Source organism: Gymnoscopelus microlampas, assembly GCF_963454915.1.
Source record: "Gymnoscopelus microlampas genome assembly, chromosome: 9".
NCBI classification, from domain to species: domain Eukaryota; kingdom Metazoa; phylum Chordata; class Actinopteri; order Myctophiformes; family Myctophidae; genus Gymnoscopelus; species Gymnoscopelus microlampas.
Genome location: NC_139946.1, coordinates 25,860,688 through 25,882,241, shown reverse-complemented (window position 1 = coordinate 25,882,241; position 21,554 = coordinate 25,860,688). Strand labels below are relative to the sequence as shown.

The window sequence follows — 21,554 nt, the reverse complement described above, 5'->3', positions numbered from 1 at the left end:
CATGTTCTTTTCTGAAAGGTGCAGCCAGTCATTAGAAGTGCTAAAATCATTGTCCCCCAACCTGAGGAAAACACCAGATGAAAATAGTCAAAGAAATTGTCAAAGGTAGCCAAAATATCAGCTCTACCAGCTCAGAACTCCTCGCATAGATCTGATATTTCTGCTATCCAGATTTACAGGAAGTGACTAAGGGTTGTTTTTGTTTTTTGGAAATATGGCCACCCTAGCCTAGAGTAATAGCATGGTGTGGCACAGATGTCCTCCCCCACCCACAGCCTCATCTCCCAGCATCAGGGGTCTGTCCTGGGCTTCTGCTCTTACTACTACGCTCTGCTCTGGGCATGCTCACACAGTCATGCGTGAAACAGGAAGGGACACGTTTGTTTTGACCACTCAGCAGTGCTCCACACAGCAGCTAGACAACAGACAGAACTAGAACATCCTACTCAAGTAGAAGTACTGCTACTTGACATGGATATTACTTAACCACTTGAACCCTAAATACTTGGTTGATCCGAGTCTCTCAGGGCTCTATACTTGGTCCGCTCCTTTTTTCCCCTCTACACCAAATCTCTTTGACAAAAATAACAAAAGAGAGTTACTCTCATGTAAAAATACAAAAGTATAGCTCTTTTGAAGACTTAGAGTTACTTACGGTAGTTACATGGTTACATCCTGTGTGATGATTTCCATATATATATATATATATATATATATATATATATATATATATATATATATGGGTTACCGTATATACACATCCTACCAACCAATCCCTCTCCAGTGCACTAATGCTCAAAATGTTAAGCATCTTTTCTTTATAAGACAACTTTATCAAAGACTGACTGATGAGAGAAAAGAGGTTCAAAGCAAACTTAAATAGAATCTCCTCCTGATTGTGACAGAACAGCATCTGTAGGCTACTCTGCCATTCTTGACTTTCCAAAAGTAGTTGAGTACATTAAATAAATCAAAGATCTACTTAACAACTGCGATCCAGAACTTATTTTAATGCGTAAAACATTATTTTCACCAATCTGTGTGGTAGATTATGTTAATACAGTATAACTAGTACTGCTGTGGTTGGAGGTGGTCTGACTACTCTTCCATTGGTAGGACACCTACTGATTGACAAGTTGTACTGCCTGAAGCTCATAAGCACAATATCTCCCCTGAGCAGGTGGGGATTCCCCCTGGAAGGGGACTAGAAATGTGGTCTAGAAACTAGAAAACGTGCTTCTCGGAGCACACTTATCCGCCAGGTCAGGTAGGTTATTGTGGGCCAGCAATGTTCGGAATTCATTCGTCATTGCAAAAATCAGCCTCCTGGTGGCGCTGTAATGACGAATTTGCAATGACGAATTCATTCGTCATTGCAAAGATCAGCCTCCTGGTGGCGCTATAATAGGCCGGTGTGAAAAGGGTAGCATTTCTACCTCTGCCTTTCACGGCAATCGGACGCTGCATTAATGAAAAATCGGACAGATCCGTCTTGATTACATGACTATAGAGATACTGTGTACCAATTTGCGTGATGTTTGGACAAAATCTGTATGAATAATGTCAAAAGATTTGTTTTGCAAAAATCGGCCTGCTGGTGGCGCTATAACAGGCCGATGTGAAATATTTGGGGCAATGTTCTGCTCTGGCATCCACACATGTGCACAGTTCACATCGATCGGGCCAACGGTGCCGGAGATTAGCTGTTCACAGACGGACGGACGGACGTACGTACGGACAAACGTACGTATGGACGGACTTACGGACGGAGACAATTAATAATATCTGTAATAATATACTTTTCCGCCCTTGCCAACAGAGCAACACAATCTTAGGGTTAGGCTATTATGGCCAGAGCCACAGCCAGAGGCTATGGCTATTTAGGGGTCCTTGCCATGCTTACGTCTGGGAAGCCCTACTATAGTGTGCTAGTTGTGTCATATTGTATGTTTGTCAGACACATACTGTACAGCGGCTCACTGCACTGTACTGTAACTCTGCCGCAAACACAACACACTAACATTACAGTAAATTAATGCTTTCAGCAGAATGATGTAATCAGTATGTCATAGGGTAAATGAGAGCTCTATGGCCAGTTGGCTCCATTACATTGACGTGTGTCCATAATCCAAGCATTCATTTCAATTACTCCATGTTACGTCAGTCAGCAGGGCTTTGATTTACTCAGTCTGTTCCTGGTCCGCTCATGGAGACCTTTGACACAAATCACTGTTGCAGATTGATATTTCTTCTCTTTAACATCATTGATCTAATGTATGTGCATTGACATGGGCCCTGAATAGATCTCCATCATCAAAGCAAGGATTGCTAGGGTAGAATATAAAACTTTGATTAAATAGAAAGACATGTCAGAAACCACAGCACGGCACACAGCACACAGGCATGACTAAAAGGCACTGCAAGTGTTCAAGTCAAAAGTCAAACCCATCACCACACCGTGCAACTCTTAAAGAGACAGTGGGAGGACATTGTGCTAAGCCAGGTCTCATTTAATCCCAATTACAGCTATTCTATTTCCAGGCACTGTCTCTTTAAGATGCGGACTAAAAGCATTACTATTACTGATATTTTTCCTATTTACCTGTTCCTTTGGATACGGTTACCTCTAAATGCGTGTCATGCTTAGTTTCCTTGGCGTCCGTCGCCATGGCCCCTGCACACCTGGTCTGTGGTGAGAGAAGAGGGGTAGTGAGCGTAGAGGCTTGCTGTTATCTGCTTTGTGGGCAGACCGAGGCAAAGCGAGAGCCTTTAATAGTGGCCAAGAAGAAAACAGTCTACTGACAGAGCCAGGAATCACCCGAAAAGGAGGGAGAAACATGAGAGTTCAGTAAAAGGGCACAGTGCTGTGGCGGAAAAAGTACTATGATCTTTTTACTTAGGTAAAAGTAGAAAGTAGAAAAGTAGAGGTAAAGTCCTGTGTTCATAATTTTACTTGAATAAAAGTTCAAACGTATTGGTGTCAGAATATACTTATAGTACAAAAGTAAAAAAGCAGTCAAATGTTTCAAAATGTGACAAACATTTTTGGAAATAGCCAATCTACAGACTCACAATGCGTTTTGAGCTTATAGATCGGCTATTTTCAAACAGATGAACGATAAAATAGGGCTTAATGTGGTTGATGTATGTTTGGTAATATTAATCTAAATCTACAAAAGTAGCTTGTAACTAAAGTTTTCAAATCATTTTAGTGGAATAAAAAGTAACATTTTACCTGTGAGATGTAGTGCTATAATAAAGTATTGAAAAAAGTAAATCCCTCAAAATTGTACTCAAGTACATTACTTGAGTACCACCACTGCACTGTGGCTTTGCAAGCGCTGCAGTTTGACTTTTACACATACCTCGCCTTTATCTTTTGACTCTTTATGGCTCCCAGCAGTCTCGTGGCCAGGAGAGCTTAGCTTAACTTTCTTTCTTCGCTCTCTGGGAATGTCCCCCTGGTAATGTGGGCTGTTAATGGCGAGTCAGTTTTAAAGGCACGACGAGCCCCCCTGGGACCACTCTGCTAACAACACACACAAATGGTGGTCTTTAAAAGCCATGTCTACAGCTCACTTAACTCCAAATGTCAAATGGCTAAAGCTTAGGGTTCATCACCCTGATAGCCTGAGAAGAAAACAAACATCCCTTCAACAAATGGTAACATATGACAGCTACAATAGAAAGACAGACGCGTGACCCAGTCTCAACGCCGGTGCTTCTGAAAGTGGGGTCAAGGGACCCTCAGGGTTCCTTGAGGGGGTTCCAAACAGACCCTGGTCTGTAACTGGACCTGTCCATTTGGTGACATTTGTACACTCTCAGAGTTATGGGGGTCCTTGAAATGTTTATGTTTGAGAACCACTGCTCTACGCCTTCGCCCATAGCGTCAGAGTGACGTGTTCACCCTTTGCTCTCCATGATCACACAGAGCAGCACGGGGCGTCCACGCTTAGCCTACATTGAAAACACATTAAAAAGCTGACAAATAACAGTTGAATTGAGATCGCAACACATACGTCCTCGGACACAAAGCAGTAAACCCCACAAACACAGCAACCTTTACAGGCGCCCTTACACCACCATACGCAGCTCGCGTCCCTTACTCAGTGCACTACACCTGTCCTGAGCCACAAGTGTTCTGGTGCACAGTGGAAATGTCTTACGTAACACCGCAAGCACTCAGGTCGGAAGCCTTTGTGTGCGGTAACTGTGTGAGACAGTACTCAGAGAGAGAGAGAGAGTGAGAGTGTGTGTGTGTGTGTGTGTGTGTGTGTGTGTGTGTGTGTGTGTGTGTGTGTGTGTGTGTGTGTGTGTGTGTGAGAGAGATGCCCAGGCTGTCTCCAGTAGGATCAGCATGTCGTGGGCTTCCTTCCTCTGGGTGACAGAGACCCTCTCACATAATGTGTTGCCTCACCCAGAATGGCTCTTTGTCCCGTGTGACACCAGCAGCCAGCGCAAGGAGAGAGCAAGCATGTTGGCTGGTGGGAGTGTGTCAACTCCATCAGTGTGTGTGTGTGTGTGTGTGTGCGTGTGCGCGTGTGCGTGTGCGTGTGCGTGCGTGCGTGCGTGCGTGCGTGCGTGCGTGCGTGCGTGCGTGCGTGCTCGTATTACTCTACTTGTGAGGGCCAAAATGGCCCAGTAGAATTTGAGAAATACACATGGATACATTCTTGGTCCTCACAAGAAAGAAAATAGTTTGTTTTATGAGTCTATTTTTCAGTTTTCGCTATTTTCAGCTATTTTCAATGCTGTCCTAAAAGGTGCGTGCGTGCGCGTGCGTGCATGCGTGTGTGTGTGTGTGTATTAGATTGTTTATGGTATAAACCAGGTATGTCAGTAAAAACGCGCATCGATTGTTGTGTTGTGTTCACCGACATGTGTTGAGCTTGTGTTAGTCGGACATTCTAGGCATAGCTTGACTGTAGCTCCTAATGTTTAACAGGTGTGTGTGTGTGTGTGTGTGTGTGTGTGTGTGTGTGTGTGTGTGTGTGTGTGTGTCTGTATTGCAGCAGAGGGCAGACCTGGGGGAGCAGAGCTGCAGATGGGATGGGAGAAGCGCGCGGCCATGTGCCCTACAGAAGCAGAGAGAAGTGCCTTCTCCACCAGGCTAACAGCTGCATTTATGACGGCGGCGACGGCACCATGCTCTGTTGTGGCGCCATCTGACCACCCGGCAGCTCAACAACAACACACAACGAGTTAACACATAGCAATGCGTTAGCCGGCCCGCCGGGGCCACTAGCTAAGAGGGTCCAATGACATACACGGGTAGCTCTGTGCTGTAGCACAGTGAGGGTCAAGCTAATAGCCATAACCATAGGCCGGAGTCCTACTTGTTTGTGCGCGGGTGCGGCGCACCGGAAATAGCCCATCTACAAGCTCACAACATGTTGCATTGCGGCGGCGCGTTGTGAGATTGTAGATCGACTATTTTCTGTGCATGACACCGGCGCACGACTAAGCACAAATCAGGCAGAACAGCACAAACAGCTTTGCTGACCAAGCAGACAGACGTGACGGCGCTGTTGTCGTTTAACAGTTTACCTAGTCGGGCTGCCCAGCTTGAGAGGGCCGCACACCACTGCAGCAAAACCTTAGGGAACATGGATCGGCCCTTTTGGCGCAACCCTTGGCTCTACCCAGGGTTGAGCGTCCTCCGCTGTGTCTTCGGGGGGAGAAACGGGGGGATAAATACAACACATGACACATAAAACAAGCAGGTTTGGGACTTTTGGGGGAGGGTTGATTAAGTTCGTTCAGGTACTGTTTTCATGAGAGTGAAGGACGGATGGCGGAGGGTAATGGGGTGAGAGGGGCAGGGCGAAAAAGACCTGTTACTGTCCATGACACAGGCCCAGGTTCTGGTGCAGTTAGGACTGGGCAATTTCACCGAAAATATATCGAAACCGATATTTACAAACAATAACCGACTTAATCTTGCTCATGTAGGTTGACTGAACAATAGAGAAGCTGTTTTCTTACATCAACAAATCAACTTGGAACAACTCGAAGAGCTTTCTTTTATAATCAACTAAATCGATTAGTCTAATTAACCACTTCATCCTGTATTGTAACGTCATTAGCCGATCTAAAGCTCCTAATGCATAGAGTTGTGAGCTTGTAGATCTGCTATTTTTACAATTTTCTTATTTCAAATAATCGTAATCGAGGCAAAAGTTTGAAATAAATGGCTGAAGTCGATTTGAAGTCACATCACCCAGCCCTAGATGCAGCCCACCAAAGCTCCAGTAAACCCTGGCTATCAGACTGCTGTTGCCTCCTCAGCCCTACTCTTAGCCTCCATCACCTGTCATAGATGTTTTAGCAGCCCGCCACCGGTTCCCATGGCAACGCGTTTGCAGAAGACCGTAGCGAATGGAATCGACAGACACGCACCCGGCTTGCATCTAAGGATATACTGCTGTACACCGTAAGTCACAAATAAGGATGTACCGTTTTCCTGCAGTAGTACATACAGAGAACAAGTGCTGCTCAAAGAAGCAACGCAGCACTACCAGTACCAGAGCAATAAAACTGACTGGCATGAACTGAAGACAGCAGTCAGTAGTAGGGTATATTTACAGTATGTACTGTGTATGGGGCCTGTCTGGAGGCAATGGGTGAGTTACATAGAGCATATCAGTCACATGAGCAAGGGTTACAGTTACCACACTGACCTCTGGTGAAGTAAATAATGCCTGTGTGTGAATGGTAATAACAACAAGACAGAGGCATTTTTTTGTTTGTTTTTTAAACACACAAAAGATATACGAGATGTGCATCTAACAAGTAGCGTATGTGCAAATCCTCCTAAGATGACCATATTCCAGAGAGGTATGATACACATGTGACGGAAACACACTTAAAATATAAACCGTGCAATGCCTTTTGGCTGCTAAGAGAATCAACCGTTGCACTGGATAGTAGTACATTTGTAAAACTGTGTTCATTATCAAATGAAAGACTACACATACTATGCTTAAGTTTCAACGATATAGAAAAATAGAATAACTCTGCCGTCTTTCTGCATGAGAATGCTAACTTACCGTGTAACGGTCTGTGCGTACCGGGGTATCTGTTGTGTGTGTGTGTGTGTGTGTATGGCCGTTCCACCTGCCTGCTGTCACTGTGGAACTAGGACATTAGGTGGAGTCAGGTGTCACAGGTACTGTAGGGAGGGCTTGATTGTGTGTATGCGTATGGCAGATAGACAAACAGAGAAAATAATGTAAAGAGAAGGAAAGAAAAAGAAAAAAAGAAAAGAAAGAACGAGAGAGAGAGAGAGCGGCATATTCTTCCGCAACACTTTACAGTGGTGAACATGCGATTGTGCTCTAAGTGCTGTGACTTTTGTCATGGAGCGACATGATCGCTCGACGCGTTCCTGAATGGAAAATGACAGTATGCATGCTTGAATGCCACGATGCTCTGCCGGAGGCCTCGGGCTGCGACGTGAAATTCTCGAGTGCAAATCCGTGTCAAGAGTGGGAACGTACGCGGTCGCATAGCGGACAAGGTGTCTCGGTGGGTTTAGTCAGATGTCTAGTGAGGAGGAGGAGGAACAGGAGGAGGAAGAGTGATGGGCATTCTACTGTGTGTGTGTGTGTGTGTGTGTGTGTGTGTGTGTGTGTGTGTGTGTGTGTGTGTGTGTGTTTGCCACTGCTGTGCTGAGGAAGCACAAAGTGGCACTTTGTTTCCTGAGCCAGATAGCAGCCAGGGCAGGCAGGGAACAGAGTGTGGCATTCATCATTTCGACTGGCAGATGCAGACAAAGCAGCTCATTGTCATCCAACAGTAAATGTGTAGCTACGTGCACATGTGTGAACATAATAGTTGCCTAATAATGTTATGCTCATTTAAACCATGTAAGCCCCATTTTCTTTTCTAAATGATATCGAAAATAGCGTATCAACCAGCTCAGAATGCATCGGGATGCACTATTTTCGAAAAGGCCTCATTTCTGAGCTTGTAGATGTGCTCTTCTCAAAAAGGCCTTATCGTAGTTTATGGATTATTGACGATCGCATGTAACGCACAACGATAGGATCCTGATTCCGGGGGGAAACATCCTATTTCTCTGCATTGGCCAGCCTCGAACTATAAAACAACTCCCTTATTTCATGCCTGCGTTAGTCTAATCCAGGCTGCATGATGGGTGCACATCGGTATAGTGTTACCGTGTAATAAGACTGTAACCCCCCCCCCCCCGAATACACACCCCCCACCAGGCCTCCGCTCTGGGTTTGGCTTGGCAGCATCACACTGCAGCCTCACAGGAGAATATGGTAATGATGGGGCTTTACCAACCTGGAGGCTGCCTACATTACAGCAGCATAGCACTTCAAAGACAGGCTGCTGCTCTCTCTGACTGCGTGTATAAATAGAAAAAACCTACTGAACCAACAGGCACACATATCGTTGTTGTCGGGGCAGAAACCTTGTAAGCGTTACTTTTCAGCAAATGGAAAAAAACGTATCCGTGTTCCAATGGCTTCAGTGTTGTTATTATTTAGCAATTAGTTAGTTAGTTACACATTGGAAGCTTGTAGATCAGCTATCTTCGCTACTTTTGTGCAACACTGTTGTACGACAAAGTAGGGCATTCATTTATGAAAAGGCATAAATATATGGAGATACAAGGTTTGTGCCCGACAGCAACGATATACATGCACGCATACACATGATTGCGCCCATGCATCTACAGTATGCGAACTGCCCACACACACACACGTGCGGAATGAGAGATGAGAGAATGATTCTATTTCTAGACCATTCAATGTTATGTGAATAGAGGGTTAAGAGCCTGATTTATACTTTGTCGTACAACAGACTATGAATTAAGCATTACTGTATGTACAGTAGGCCAAGATCAACAGCCCTCGGCCGTTCTCAGTGGCACAGTTAGCAGCCACTACTTTCACTAATGCAATGTCAGCCGTTCATTCATAGTTCTAATGGAAATGTGGACATGTGTGAATGGTAGGGCTGGGCAATGTTATGATATTATATTGATATGAGACTGGATATGGTCTGGGATTTGGGATATTCTGATATATGGCGTGTGAGTCTTTTCCTGGCACTTAAAGGAGCACTTTCAACATTATCTTCATATAATTGGCCGTCACTATTGCTCATTATAAGATGGCACAATTTCCATCTGCTCTCTCTGCATTTTATTGGTGGTTCAGAAACCTGCCTAGTGCCTACCATTGACATCATCAATGAGGATTCCGAGCGGATAGAAACTACAGTCTTTCTCTCACTGGAAAGTTAGCATGCTGATATAGAAGCCATTGTTCTTGCATTAATAGAAAATAAAAGTTTGAAATCTGGTTTGAAATTACCAAACCTGCCTACCAAAGATGTCACTGGTAGGCAGGTTTCTGAACTGTCAACAGCCCTTCTCTGAGACAGAGAGTAGACAGAAATGGTTCCATCTTATAACGAGCTTAATATCGCCCATGCAGCACCAGTGAATGGCCTTTACACGTGTCAGTCTTTAGGCGTGTGTTGAGATATTGATAAACGATTAGAGGTCTGATTTCACCAATCTGACTGATAATAAGGATCAGGAGCCAATCTGGAGCCAATCACATGCAAACAGCACACTGGAACTCATTCCACGTGGGAAAACGGGCTAATCCGTTTAGTTCCATAGTGGGATAAACTGGCACGCATGCTAAACCCTGAGCGCCAATTTATGGATACTTAAAAAACTGACCCTTGGGCCTGAATTCTACTTAGTTGCACGCTGCACCAAAAACAGTCAATCTACAAGCTCACAGCGCACTGCAAGATCTGCTATTGTTGGTGCACGACACCTGTGCGCAAAAACTATGAATCAGCCATAATGTTCAGGAAGTTGTAGTGCAGGACCAAAACGTATACATTATACCTAATTTACTACTTAAACCATTAAGACCTGAGGCCGATTCTACAAATGTCTTCTAAATCCTAACAGTTTTCTGAAAAACATATGTTGCTATATCAGTGGTTCTCAAACTTTTTTGGGGGACCCCCCCAATTATATGTATTTGGCCGCTGACCCCCATCTCAAAATATTTTGTTCCAGGGACCCCCAAGCAAAGTTTGAGTTAAAATGTTCGCTTACAACAATATATATATATTCAAAGATTTGCACACATTTTCAAGATTTTTCAAAAATAGCAGATCTACAAGCTCATAGCGCGGCATGAAGTGACATGCTATGAGCTTGTATATCTGCTATTTTTTAAATAGCCAAAGCATAAAATAATGGTTTAAAGTGGTTAAAATCTAAAGTGACAGTGACCCGGTTGTAATGGGTTAAACCCCAGCATCCGTATTGTGGGGGAAACTTTGGCAGAAAATAGACGATCTAAAAGCTCACAATGCGTCGCAAAGATATTTAAGGTAGAGTAAAAACAGAAAGGTCACTAGTATAGAGCCCTGAGGGACTCAGGTCAACCAAGTATAGGGTTTAAGTGGTTAACCACTTGAACCCTAGTATTCCTTTTCTGGGGGCAAACTTTCTAAAAATGCAGAAATATGCATAATCACACTGATTAAAAAAGGCTTTAAAGAGTTTCAACTGGCTAGTCATATGGGTTATCGGTATATAAGTGATATTTTTCTAATTGTATATCTGTTCATTAGGTAATTGTTTAGTTACTGCACTTTGGCTTTGTAGAGCAGTATTTCCGGCAAAGGTATTTGCATGAGGTTAAAAAGGAGGGGGGCAATTATAGACCCCTGAGGTACTCCGGTCACTGTAGTATGTAGGATTTACTATCACTATTATAGCCTGCTTGTGTAGTCTTCTTAATAACTACGTGTGGAGATGACTTGTCAGCCTAGAAATAGGTCAATAAAACAAAGGTTTGACATGAATCTGAAGGCCATTGGGGGAAAAAAGAAAAAGAAAAGCAAGAGCGAGAGATGCACATACAGATATGTTTTCTGATTTCATCAGTACCACTGGATTACAGGGGCATTGTTAAACGTGTCTTACTTCAACCACAAAAACTGGTATATCAGTCATATACAGAGGGCTGGATAAATGAGGACAGATCTCAGAAGGAATCAAGTGGTAAACTGTAATTACCATTGTGTGTCTTTAGATAAGCCTTGGTCTGATACCGATCCCAGTACCGGAATCTGCCGGAACCAGCAGTCAAGGCCAGATACAACACATGGTGCTGAAATAATGTATGTTTCACATTTCAAAGTGTAATAATGTGCATGACTCAGCACTCCTTCGCCCAGTATAACACACGATCTCTCTCTCTCTCTCTCACACAGACACACACACACACACACACACACGCGCACACGTTTGTTTTGCAATCCTTCGGAGACATTGCATTTACTTCATTCGTTTACATTCATTCCGTATCCCCTTATATTACACTAACACCAATTCCTACCCTGCCTAAATTTCAGTAAATCATTTGAGACACCAATTTTGTGCCGATTCTCATCTATTGGTTTCATATACAGTTGTCCCCAAATGTGGCCTATGTCAAGAACATGCGCACACACGCACGCACGCACACACGCGCGCACACACACACACACACACACACACCCTTTGTTAAATGGTCAAATTGTTGATATCAAGCTTACAAAGGGTGTTCAAAGTTTATCACTCTTGTCCTTGGGTAGCAGAATTGTTAATGCACAGAGATCCATCTCTGATTTGCAATTATATGCCTGCAAGTATAATGTATAAGGGGGGGGGGGATCAATCAGTGACTCAGATTCTCTGCATCTAGGCTACAGTAATTCTATATGTAGCCTAATTATTTTTCAATTCACTCCTGCAGTTTGACTGTGCCCCCATGTATTCACACAATGACAATGAACACTGTCCATGTGCATAATTACAAAAACACGGCAGATTCCAAGAAAACTTCAAATCGCCATAACAAGTTATATTATGGTATAGGCCTAAAACTCTCTCGTAGGCCTATTTCTTCTGGAAAACATGCAGTCCAGCAAGACCTGCTTCGTATCCTAATTGTAATTGTAGGCTATTGTATGAATATGCTCATCACTCGTGCAGAGATGCTCATATTTTAGGCCAGGGGTCTCCAACAGGGGGTTCGAGACCCCTAGGGGGTCCTCCAATTCTTTGTGTGATAGGATTTTTTCTTTTTACATTAACCACTTGAACCCTAGCATCCTTATTCTGAGGGGAACATTAGCCGAAAATAGCAGATCTACAAGCTTACAAAGCCTCGCTCTGCGAGGCGTTGTGAGCTTGTAGATCAACTATTTTCGGCAAAGAGGTTTGGTGTAGGGGGGAATAGGAGCAAATCAAGTACTAAGTATTGAAGGTTTAGGTTAAATGTCTGACATGAACTAAAACATTGATGTCAATGAAACTTTGAAATCTATGTAGTGGGGGGTCCCTGCTTCATCTCTCTCTCAGCTAAGGGGTCCTTGGCCTGAAAAACGTTGAATACCCCATGTTTTAGGCATGATAGGCCTACTACTACAGATGTGAATATGGCTGTTAGCCTAACCAGGCTACTTTCTACTGAAAAAGTCCATCTGTGTGTAAGCTATGGCAACCAAACCAGGTTTAGCCTAGCCTAACAACACCACTGCAACGCCAGCAGGAATTAATTCTTCCATTATAAATTCATTTCTGGTGGAATGTCATTTATTCTCCCTGTCTGACCCGGTGTGACTGTGTGCGAATCATAGTCCAATGAGGTGTCAGTGTCACTGTCAGTGCGAACCACGCGACGCTTAACCATAAAAAAAGCAATAGAGGGATTAAAAACAACCTATATCTAAAATTCACGCACGTCGTAAACCCACGCCATGATTTAGGCTACTGTAGGCCTGTCTGTGCGTGGAGCATTCCAGATGACACTAATATCCAGATGCAAGAAAGACTGGACTGAATCATTCGGTTGGAGAGACCTGGCAACTGTCTCTGACTAAACGTTATGGACATAGACCGATAGACACAATGGAATCAAGATGTCAACATATAGCCCTACGGATCATAGGCTATAGGCAGCTAGACACGTTAACCTAGTAGAGACTCGGCTATACAGTGTCTAGATCTATTAATTGCAGACGAAAAGACGCACGGGAGAACAAAGAATCTGGCTTTGGAGCGGGGGGGGGGGGTTCCAACATAGTATTGTCAATATGGCACGCATGCCAACTAACAGTCATAAATATGACATATGAATGAACATGGCCAGATATGCTCAGGCCCCATTGACACACATAGGCGTTTGCACATTTTTACGATCAGATCAAATGACATGTCCCAGCCCACATGCCGCGCGTGTGCGCGTGCGCGCGCGTACACACACACACACACACACACACACACACACACACACACACACACACACACACACACACACACACACAGTGTGTACATCTATGAAGGATGAAACGATGCAGGTGCATGGAAATGAAGAGGTAGACAAGGTCATCATCGGCTTGATTGCAGATGATGGTTTCATTCATAAACAAACACGCATCATGCCACTACTCTACCTTGGATGCGATGCGGTCCAGCCGTCCAGTCTTGGAGTAACGGAGGCTGGCTGCTGCTATGTTATCGCCACGGCTCTATGCTCTGTGCGTCTTTTGTGTCGCTCGCTGGCTGCTGATGCTGCGGCTCGGCTCCTCTCTCCCTCTCTCCACGGCGACGCGCGCACACAGACAGGCAGCCCTTGCGCACACACACACTCTCACAGCTGCACACGCGTGAGAGAGAGAGGGAGGGAGGGAGAGAGGAGGAGGGTGTGGCTGGGATTGGAAACGGCGAACTGAACCGTCTTTGTCACGATGAGGGGTTGATGTCCATCCGTCCGTATGGTGTTCATTTATGGGGGCAAAGGCGCTATGCTCCCCCGTTGTGTCTGCTTGCTATTAGCCTATTAATCAGAGGATGATGACTATTATTTATGATTTTCTGCAGTTCTATCGATTTCCACCTGCTGTCTTCCATGCATACTCCCCAAACCATCCAGTGAGGTCGAATAGGGATTGGCGAAGACCTGGGCAAGTGGCCCGCTAGATGGCGCTGTAGTGACAGAAAAAAACATTTTCAATGCCTTCATATGATATTTCTCCTAGTCTGACTTAAAGTTCTGCTCACAAAACCCACCAAGTATTATGATTTGTTTGGGGGGAGCAACACCTTTTCATACACAACCTATACACACACACACGTTTATTTGCACCAGACATAATCCAATATATATATGATCCAAACTAGTAGACCAGTCCTCTTGCTAAAGTAGTAGGCTAAACTATTAAAAACGTATTATAATAATTTCAAGTAGGCCTAGTTATAATCTAATCATTTTAAATGCATTATTAGTATGTATTAGTCACTGGTTTATCAAAACGTAGGAACCTGATGTTAAAATAAGGATTTGGAAGATGCAATCATTTGAATCCTTATAGGTGAGGTTTGTTTGTTAAAATAAGGATTTGGAAGATGCAATCATTTGAATCCTTATAGGTGAGGTTTGTTTTTTACCACAATGCTCAGATACTTAGCCTCGCTTTAATGAGAAGAATCACATTCTTTCTTTAACCGACGTTGAATCCAATCAACATAATTCTCCACATTGTGTGCACAATGTCACGTTCATGCCAAGCTATGGGTGGCACTGCAACATTGTCTCAAAAGTTTATTTTTTTAGGAAAATGTGTTCATTCGTTGCTTATGTTTAACAACATTCCTAATTCCTAGTATCTTTCAAAATAAATAGAGGAAATGTAAAAGATTTTTTAAATGTTTAATTTAGGCTACACAGGAACCGTATACTAGATACAAGGTACAAATAATCTTGTGGATGTAGCTGTATACCACAAACCAGTTATCACTACGGTAGCTACTCAAAAATGGTCTATATGTTTCCTCCTTGAATGAGACTTCTGCACAAAAACGTGTATTTTAATTAATAATAATAATACACTTTATTTGTATAGCACCTTTCATGACATGAAATGCAGCTCAAAGTGCTTTACAGAGCAAGAATACAATCACTGAAAAAGTACAACTATTTAACAATAAAGCAAAAAATAAAATTAGTGCCAAACCAACTTAAGGCTTCTATTCACTTCACTCCACATGGCAATGGAACAATATGTAGGCATATTAGTGCTCCCTTCCACCAATACAATATTGTGTTGTTTCCATCACTATTGCAACAATCTTTTTAGGCCTATAATCTATAGTGGTTGATGTTAGTAAATACAGGCTGAGGAAAATACATTTATTTAGTTGTGTGTGATACTTATTAAATACATAGTCATAGGCTATAAATAGCCTACACATTCCTGTGCTATATTGCCATTTTTAGGCTAAGAAGCCTAATCAAAAGGCTAATCTGGGAGAGATTGTTTCGAGAGAATAAAAAACTACAACTCCCACAATTCCGCTATGGTGACGGGGGCACAACCATAGTTACAACTACAACTCAACTTTCTTATGCTTAATTTACTCCTTCGTACCACGGTGTCGCGGGCCGCGGGGGAAATAAATAGCCGAACTACAAGACCAAAACGCGTCGCGACAGCGACGCCTTTTGGTCTGGTAGATCAGCTTTTTTTTTTTTTTTTTCGGAAATCAGGCTTTCAGTGAAGACGTTGAGCTGTAGACCCCCAACCATAGCCTCCTCTCTCTCTCAGTCAGTCTTAACTATGGGCAGCCTACGTGGAGGATAACCGACGCTCACATTCTTTTCTCCGCTGAGAGTTACATTGGAAAAACACCGCAGAAAACAACTGACAAACAAACAGATGCTTCCTCGAAAGCAGGACGCGGCGATGATGATGATGATGATGAAGAGGCCCGGCGGTGGGTCGAGGAGCGTGAACTTTCGAGCCGCGGTAGGGGGGCCGGGCGGCGGCTCCTTTCGCCGGGGCTCCGCCGTGCTCCCGTCCGTGCTGACGTTCGCCGTGATCGTCGCGTCCGGAGGCCTGCTGCTGATGATCGAGAAAGGAATGCTGAACAGCGTGGAGACACCTCCGCCCCGGGGGAGCAACCAACGGTCCGACTACATCAGACAAGCCCGGCCGCACGACCCGTCCGCGGACACAGAGTCCCAGGTGGGCGCTATATAGGCAGCGATGCATCGATCACCTCGCTTCGGTCGGGTCTACATCTGTGGTTCCCAAACTTTTTAGCTCAAGACCAAAAAGAGAAATTAGACGTTTGCCCGGGACCCAAACTAGTGAAAATAGCAGATCTACAAGCTCACAACCTATTTGATTTTCTGATTTTATTCATGAAATACTTAAAAAAAAAGATGGAATTGTTATTGAAAAGTGTTTTTAGTTTAAAGAAACAACTAAGATCAGACATGGCTACTTAAAGTACTTAACGTATCAACAATGCCACAGCATACAGTATGCTGTGGCATTGTTGATGCATACAGTGTAAGTAAAAGTCGGCAATTCATAATTTTTCATAGTCAAAGTACAAAAGTTGGCACCAAAATGCCGCACCAAAATTGGCTACTTTAGGTTTGACCTACCTGTATGAGTGACAAAATAAATAATCGTTCTTGATTCTTGTTATATAGCTCCTTAAAAGTAGCTAACACATTTAGTCATTATGCAGAACTGTGTCTATTTCTGATAGGCTGTGTTATTGCACTATAATTATTGATTTTTTAATGGTAGAGTAGGGTTGATCAATCAATCACTCACTTTAATATTGCTGGTACAACTTTTAATTTTAATGACTATATACTGCTGGGTGTGGGTGACTTGAGGGGGTCGGGTGTAAGTGATATTTCTTTGTTCTATATTATCTCTATATTCTGATAGTAATCATTGCTATGATCTAGTGCAGGGGTCTGTACAGCTCTTTAGTAGCTAAACAGAAAAGAATACCTTTTCAGGTTGGGATACCAAATATTTGATCCACTCAGGATATACACAGGATACAGGATAAACAAGTGAATGTGGAACTGATTAATAAAAAAGACGACAAGATTGGAATTAGAACACTTGTATTGTAGCCTATACTATAACATTGACATTTAATAAATTATCTATGTAGGATTCTCTCTCTTGATTGGCTACAATTGGTATCCCAATCTTAAAATGTACTTTGTTTACTAAAGAGCTGTAGAGATGGGGAGACCTTACTGAACAAACGGCATATTAAGAAACAAAAACACTAGTAATTAAGCTGTCAAATGTATCGGAGTAAAACGTACAATATTTCCCCATTCTCTGAAATACTTATAGTGGAGTATAAGTATAAAGTAGCATGAAATAGACATACTCAAGTAAAGTACCTTTAAATTGTATTTTAAGTAGCCTACACAGTACTTGCATAAACATACTTGGTTACTTACATTACACCACAGCAACAAATACACTCATCACAACATTTGCTTTTGCCTGAGACTATATATGGAACTCTTCAGTTAAACTGCTGTCAGTCAATGTAACCACCTAACCACATCAACCCTTGTGTCCCTATTCTGGGGCGAACGTTCAGCCAAAATAACCCATCTACAAGCTCACAACTCATCGTAACATGACATGTTGTGAGCTCGTAGATCGGTTATTATCAGTGAAGAGGTTTGGTGTTGAGGGTAAAAGGAGGGAACCGAGTATAGAGCCTGGGTGGACCCCAGTCAACAAAGAATATAGGGTTTGTGGTTAAGCCCTATACACTTGTTCTTACAATGAACAGGGGAAGAATAGCCGGTCTACGTTCACAATATGTTGCAATGCTTGTAGATTGGCTTATTTTTGACAATATAAAATAAATACTTGCCCAAAATAGGGACGCCAGGTTGAAAGTAGTTAAACAAGCCTAGACTTTCAAACCTTTCCCACAGCAGAAAAGTTCTGTTTTATTAAAGCATATCGTTTTATATTGTGTTCATAATACATTTAAACAAACTAGATCAGGGGTCCTTGAGGGGGCTCACCAGCTAAATAACATAGCATAACAATCTGTTTAAACCTACAGTATATGCATTGGCTATTTGAAAATGGCAGATCTACAAGCTCACAACACATTGTGATGTGACGCGTTGTGCACTTGTAGATCTGCTATTTTCAGAACAAATCTTGAAAAAAAATGTTGGAAAATTTGGTATATTTTTGAAACATTTTAACAACACAAATCTTGTATGGGGGAGTTCCTGACACAAACATTTTTCAGATGGGGGTCCGCAGCCAAACGCACATCATAATTTGGGGGTCCTTGACATGAAAAAGTTTGAGAACCACTTACTGAAGCAGAACTTTTGTTTTCTCCATAAATATCCAACAAGACCTCACACATTTCTCCCCTTTGGTTGTTGTACCCAGATCCTGCAGGAGATCCGCAACCGCACCATCCGGACCGTGTGCAGCCAGAAGAACATGCCCCACAGCGTGTGGTCCCTGAGCCCCCCGCAGCGCAAGACCCTGCTGCAGCACATCCTGGTGAACGACAAGTACCGCTTCCTCTACTGCTACGTGCCCAAAGTGGCCTGCTCCAACTGGAAGCGCGTCCTCAAGGTACAGTATTATGTCCAGTGATGGAGGAAGTACTCACATGTTTTATACTTAATAAGTAAAAGTATCAATACTACAATGTAGATATTATACTCTGTTACAAGTAGAAGTCCCGTATTCAAAATGTACTTGAGTAAAAGTACAAAAGTATCGGCATCAAAATATACTTAATTGTACCAAAAGTAAAAGTACTCATTGTGCAGAATGTCCCATTTCAAAAATGTATACAAAATCTTTTGAAATAGCCGATCAACAAACTCACAATGCGCATTGTGAGCTTGTAGATCTACTATTTTCAAACGGCAGAAATATATACAGTATAGGGCTGAAGTGGTTAGTGTGTTTTGTAATAATAATCAAAATCTACAAAGTAACTAGTAGGCTAACTAAAGTTTTCAAATAATTGTAGTGGAGTAAAAGTACAATATTTTCCTCTGAGATGTACTGTAGCAGGGTAGAAGTAAAAGTATTGAAAATTGTAAATACTGAAGGAAGTAAAAATACTTCAAAATTGAACTTAAGTACAGTACATGTACTCAGTTACTTTACACCACTGAGTATGTCTGTAGGTCAACAATGATTACATGACTGCCCTGATCGCCATTATTTGAGATAGTCGCAATTATTTTTGCATAATCGTTTCCATTCCTCTGTATAAGTTCATCCGTTGAAGAAATGTTCATTCATTTTTAAATAGGCTATAGTGGAAATAGCCGATTTACAAGCTCACAGCGTAATTGAGCTTGTAGATCGGCTATTTCCATTATTTTTTTATTGGAAAGTATAAAATGATTAACTATAGCCTGTGACCATAGTCCGTTGTATATTTCTATTATTGGTATCGGCCATTGTTTAATTGATTGAATACTTTATTTAGCAGTTTGAAAAAAAAACACAGAAAGTACAGTTCTATACAAACGGATGCTAAAAAGGATTAAACCCAAGAAAGCATTATGGCTTGCTTCCATTGCCATGTGGAGTGATTTGGGTCCTGTGTATTCAAGTCACCGAAACATTTGACATGTGGCAGACAAATATACAATACCAGGCTCAGCGATTTATATGTGCGGCCGTGGGGGCTCAACTCCACCCCCACTAGCCCCGCCCCCGAGCCGCGACCGGAAAAGTAATTTTTCTGTCTGGGCTATTGTCCTAGGTGTTAACGGCGCATTGCCAGCTAAGAGAGCTGGCAATGCGCAAGAGGCGGGCACCCATTTGCACCTTCAGAGCTGCGCTCCGCTATAGTAATGGCAATGGTACTGTAAGTTTGGGCCCCGACATCCGAGATTGATGTGGGGGCTGATCATTTCGGGTGGGGGCTTAAGCCCAGAGGCCCCCGCGGTATCTGCGTCTATGTACAATACTATGCAAAAACATCATAATCGAGTAGTAATAAGTCAGTCATTCATTTGTATATACAAGTTATTTGTCATATCTGCCCTGTGCAAGTTTAGTTTACAAAGCCCAAAAGGCAAATATGTTCCAATTAAGTCATCAATTGCAATTATTTGTATGCCAATTAATCATGATGGGTCACAACCCTACCTCAAGGTCCTGAACGGAGCCCTGGAGAGCGTGGATGTCAACATCAAGATGGACCACCGCAGCGACCTGCTCTTCCTGTCCTCTCTCAAGCCAGAGGAGATACGCTTCCGTCTCAAGCACTACTTCAAGTTCATGTTCGTGCGCGAGCCCATGGAGCGTCTGCTGTCCGCGTACAGGAACAAGTTCGGGGAGATCGAGTCCTACCAGAAGAAGTACGGGGTGGAGATCATAAAACGCTACCGGAAGGGGCGCGCCAAGGACACGTCGGTGACCGGAGACGACGTGACCTTTGCCGAGTTCGTACGCTACCTGGTTGACGAGGACGTTGAGCGCATGAACGAGCACTGGATGCCGATTTACAACCTGTGCCAGCCTTGTGCTGTGCCTTACGACTTCATCGGCTCCTATGAGCATATTGAAGGTGATGCTGAACGTGTGCTCCAGCGGGTTGGTGCACCCCGACACGTCCACTTCCCTGAGCGACAGGGCTGGTACAAGCCAGTCACCACGGCCACCTTGCATTATTACCTGTGCAGCTTGCCTCAAAAGATACTGAGGGAACTCCTTCCCAAGTACATCCTAGACTTTTCCCTCTTCACTTATCCCCTCCCAAACACAACCACTGAATACTGCAGACATTAACAGGACAGTTTTACAGTATAGTTTTGAATTTATTTTTTATACGGAATCTCTCGTACGATGTATTTTTTATTCTCCAGGAGCAAGCTGCGTTTTTATACCGGGTTCATATTTTACATGTTGGTGCAGCATCATCAAATACGGAATATTAGAAGCCTGGAAGCGATTAGTCCGATTTCTCAAGCGAAACTATCTCTTCTGGTAGATAAGGGTATTGAAATCACAAAGTGTTCACAAAAATGTATCTTAAAATCTATTATAAATACATTTTGTAATTTCCATTTCTGATGAGCAGCTAGTTAGCTAGGCTATGATTGATGTGGTTTCCACTAGGAGTTATTTACGCGACTGCACAGACTAAATGGAAGTAGGGATATAACGTGACATCTGCTTTATTTTCTACTCATTTTCAGAGCTTCCCAAGTACAGACTGTTAGGCAGAAGTATTTGAAAATTGTGGGAGTCAACACATCTGTCCTGCGTTCTGATGTCAAAACCACTAAAAACTTGAAATGAACTGTAAAGGAGGACCAAGATAGAAAGAAATATTACCAACTGCCAAATTGCACTGTTTTTGTTACTGTTAAACAATCATAGACTGTTAGCATTGATAGATTCCAAGCTGAAAATTTAGTATGCATTGATGAAACTCAACATTAAACTCACAAGGCCAATATTTGTCACTTCCCTATATTTGTTACTTCCCTACTTTCTACTGTAATAGAGGACAGAGGCCTGCTGTGTTGAACAGTGGTCATGGTGGTTTAGCAGGCTAAAACACATGCTGTACCATGTAACCATAGGGTTGTGGGTTTGAACCAGGCTCAATGTGTCATGATGATTACCTCTCTCTCCAAGTGTTTCCATTC

The 21,554-nt window shown here is 43.0% G+C and overlaps 2 protein-coding genes across 2 annotated transcripts in view; one reads left to right on the top strand and one right to left on the bottom strand.

Moving 5' to 3' along the window:
• The window catches only part of cracd (capping protein inhibiting regulator of actin dynamics), a 34,498-nt gene extending 20,856 nt beyond the window's left edge, over window positions 1–13,642 (bottom strand). Inside the window, exon 1 of the mRNA XM_084067773.1 lies at window positions 13,513–13,642. The gene's annotated coding sequence lies outside the window, so the exon portion shown is untranslated. The remainder of the gene's footprint in view (window positions 1–13,512) is intronic.
• Window positions 13,643–15,528: 1,886 nt separating this feature from the next.
• On the top strand, window positions 15,529–21,349 carry chst14 (carbohydrate (N-acetylgalactosamine 4-0) sulfotransferase 14). The gene is made up of 3 exons (XM_084065697.1): window positions 15,529–16,083; window positions 18,313–18,504; window positions 20,053–21,349. The coding sequence occupies exons 1-3, from the start codon at window positions 15,775–15,777 to the stop codon at window positions 20,686–20,688; spliced, it is 1,137 nt and encodes a 378-aa protein (XP_083921823.1). The 5' UTR covers window positions 15,529–15,774; the 3' UTR covers window positions 20,689–21,349.
• Window positions 21,350–21,554: the final 205 nt, after the last annotated feature.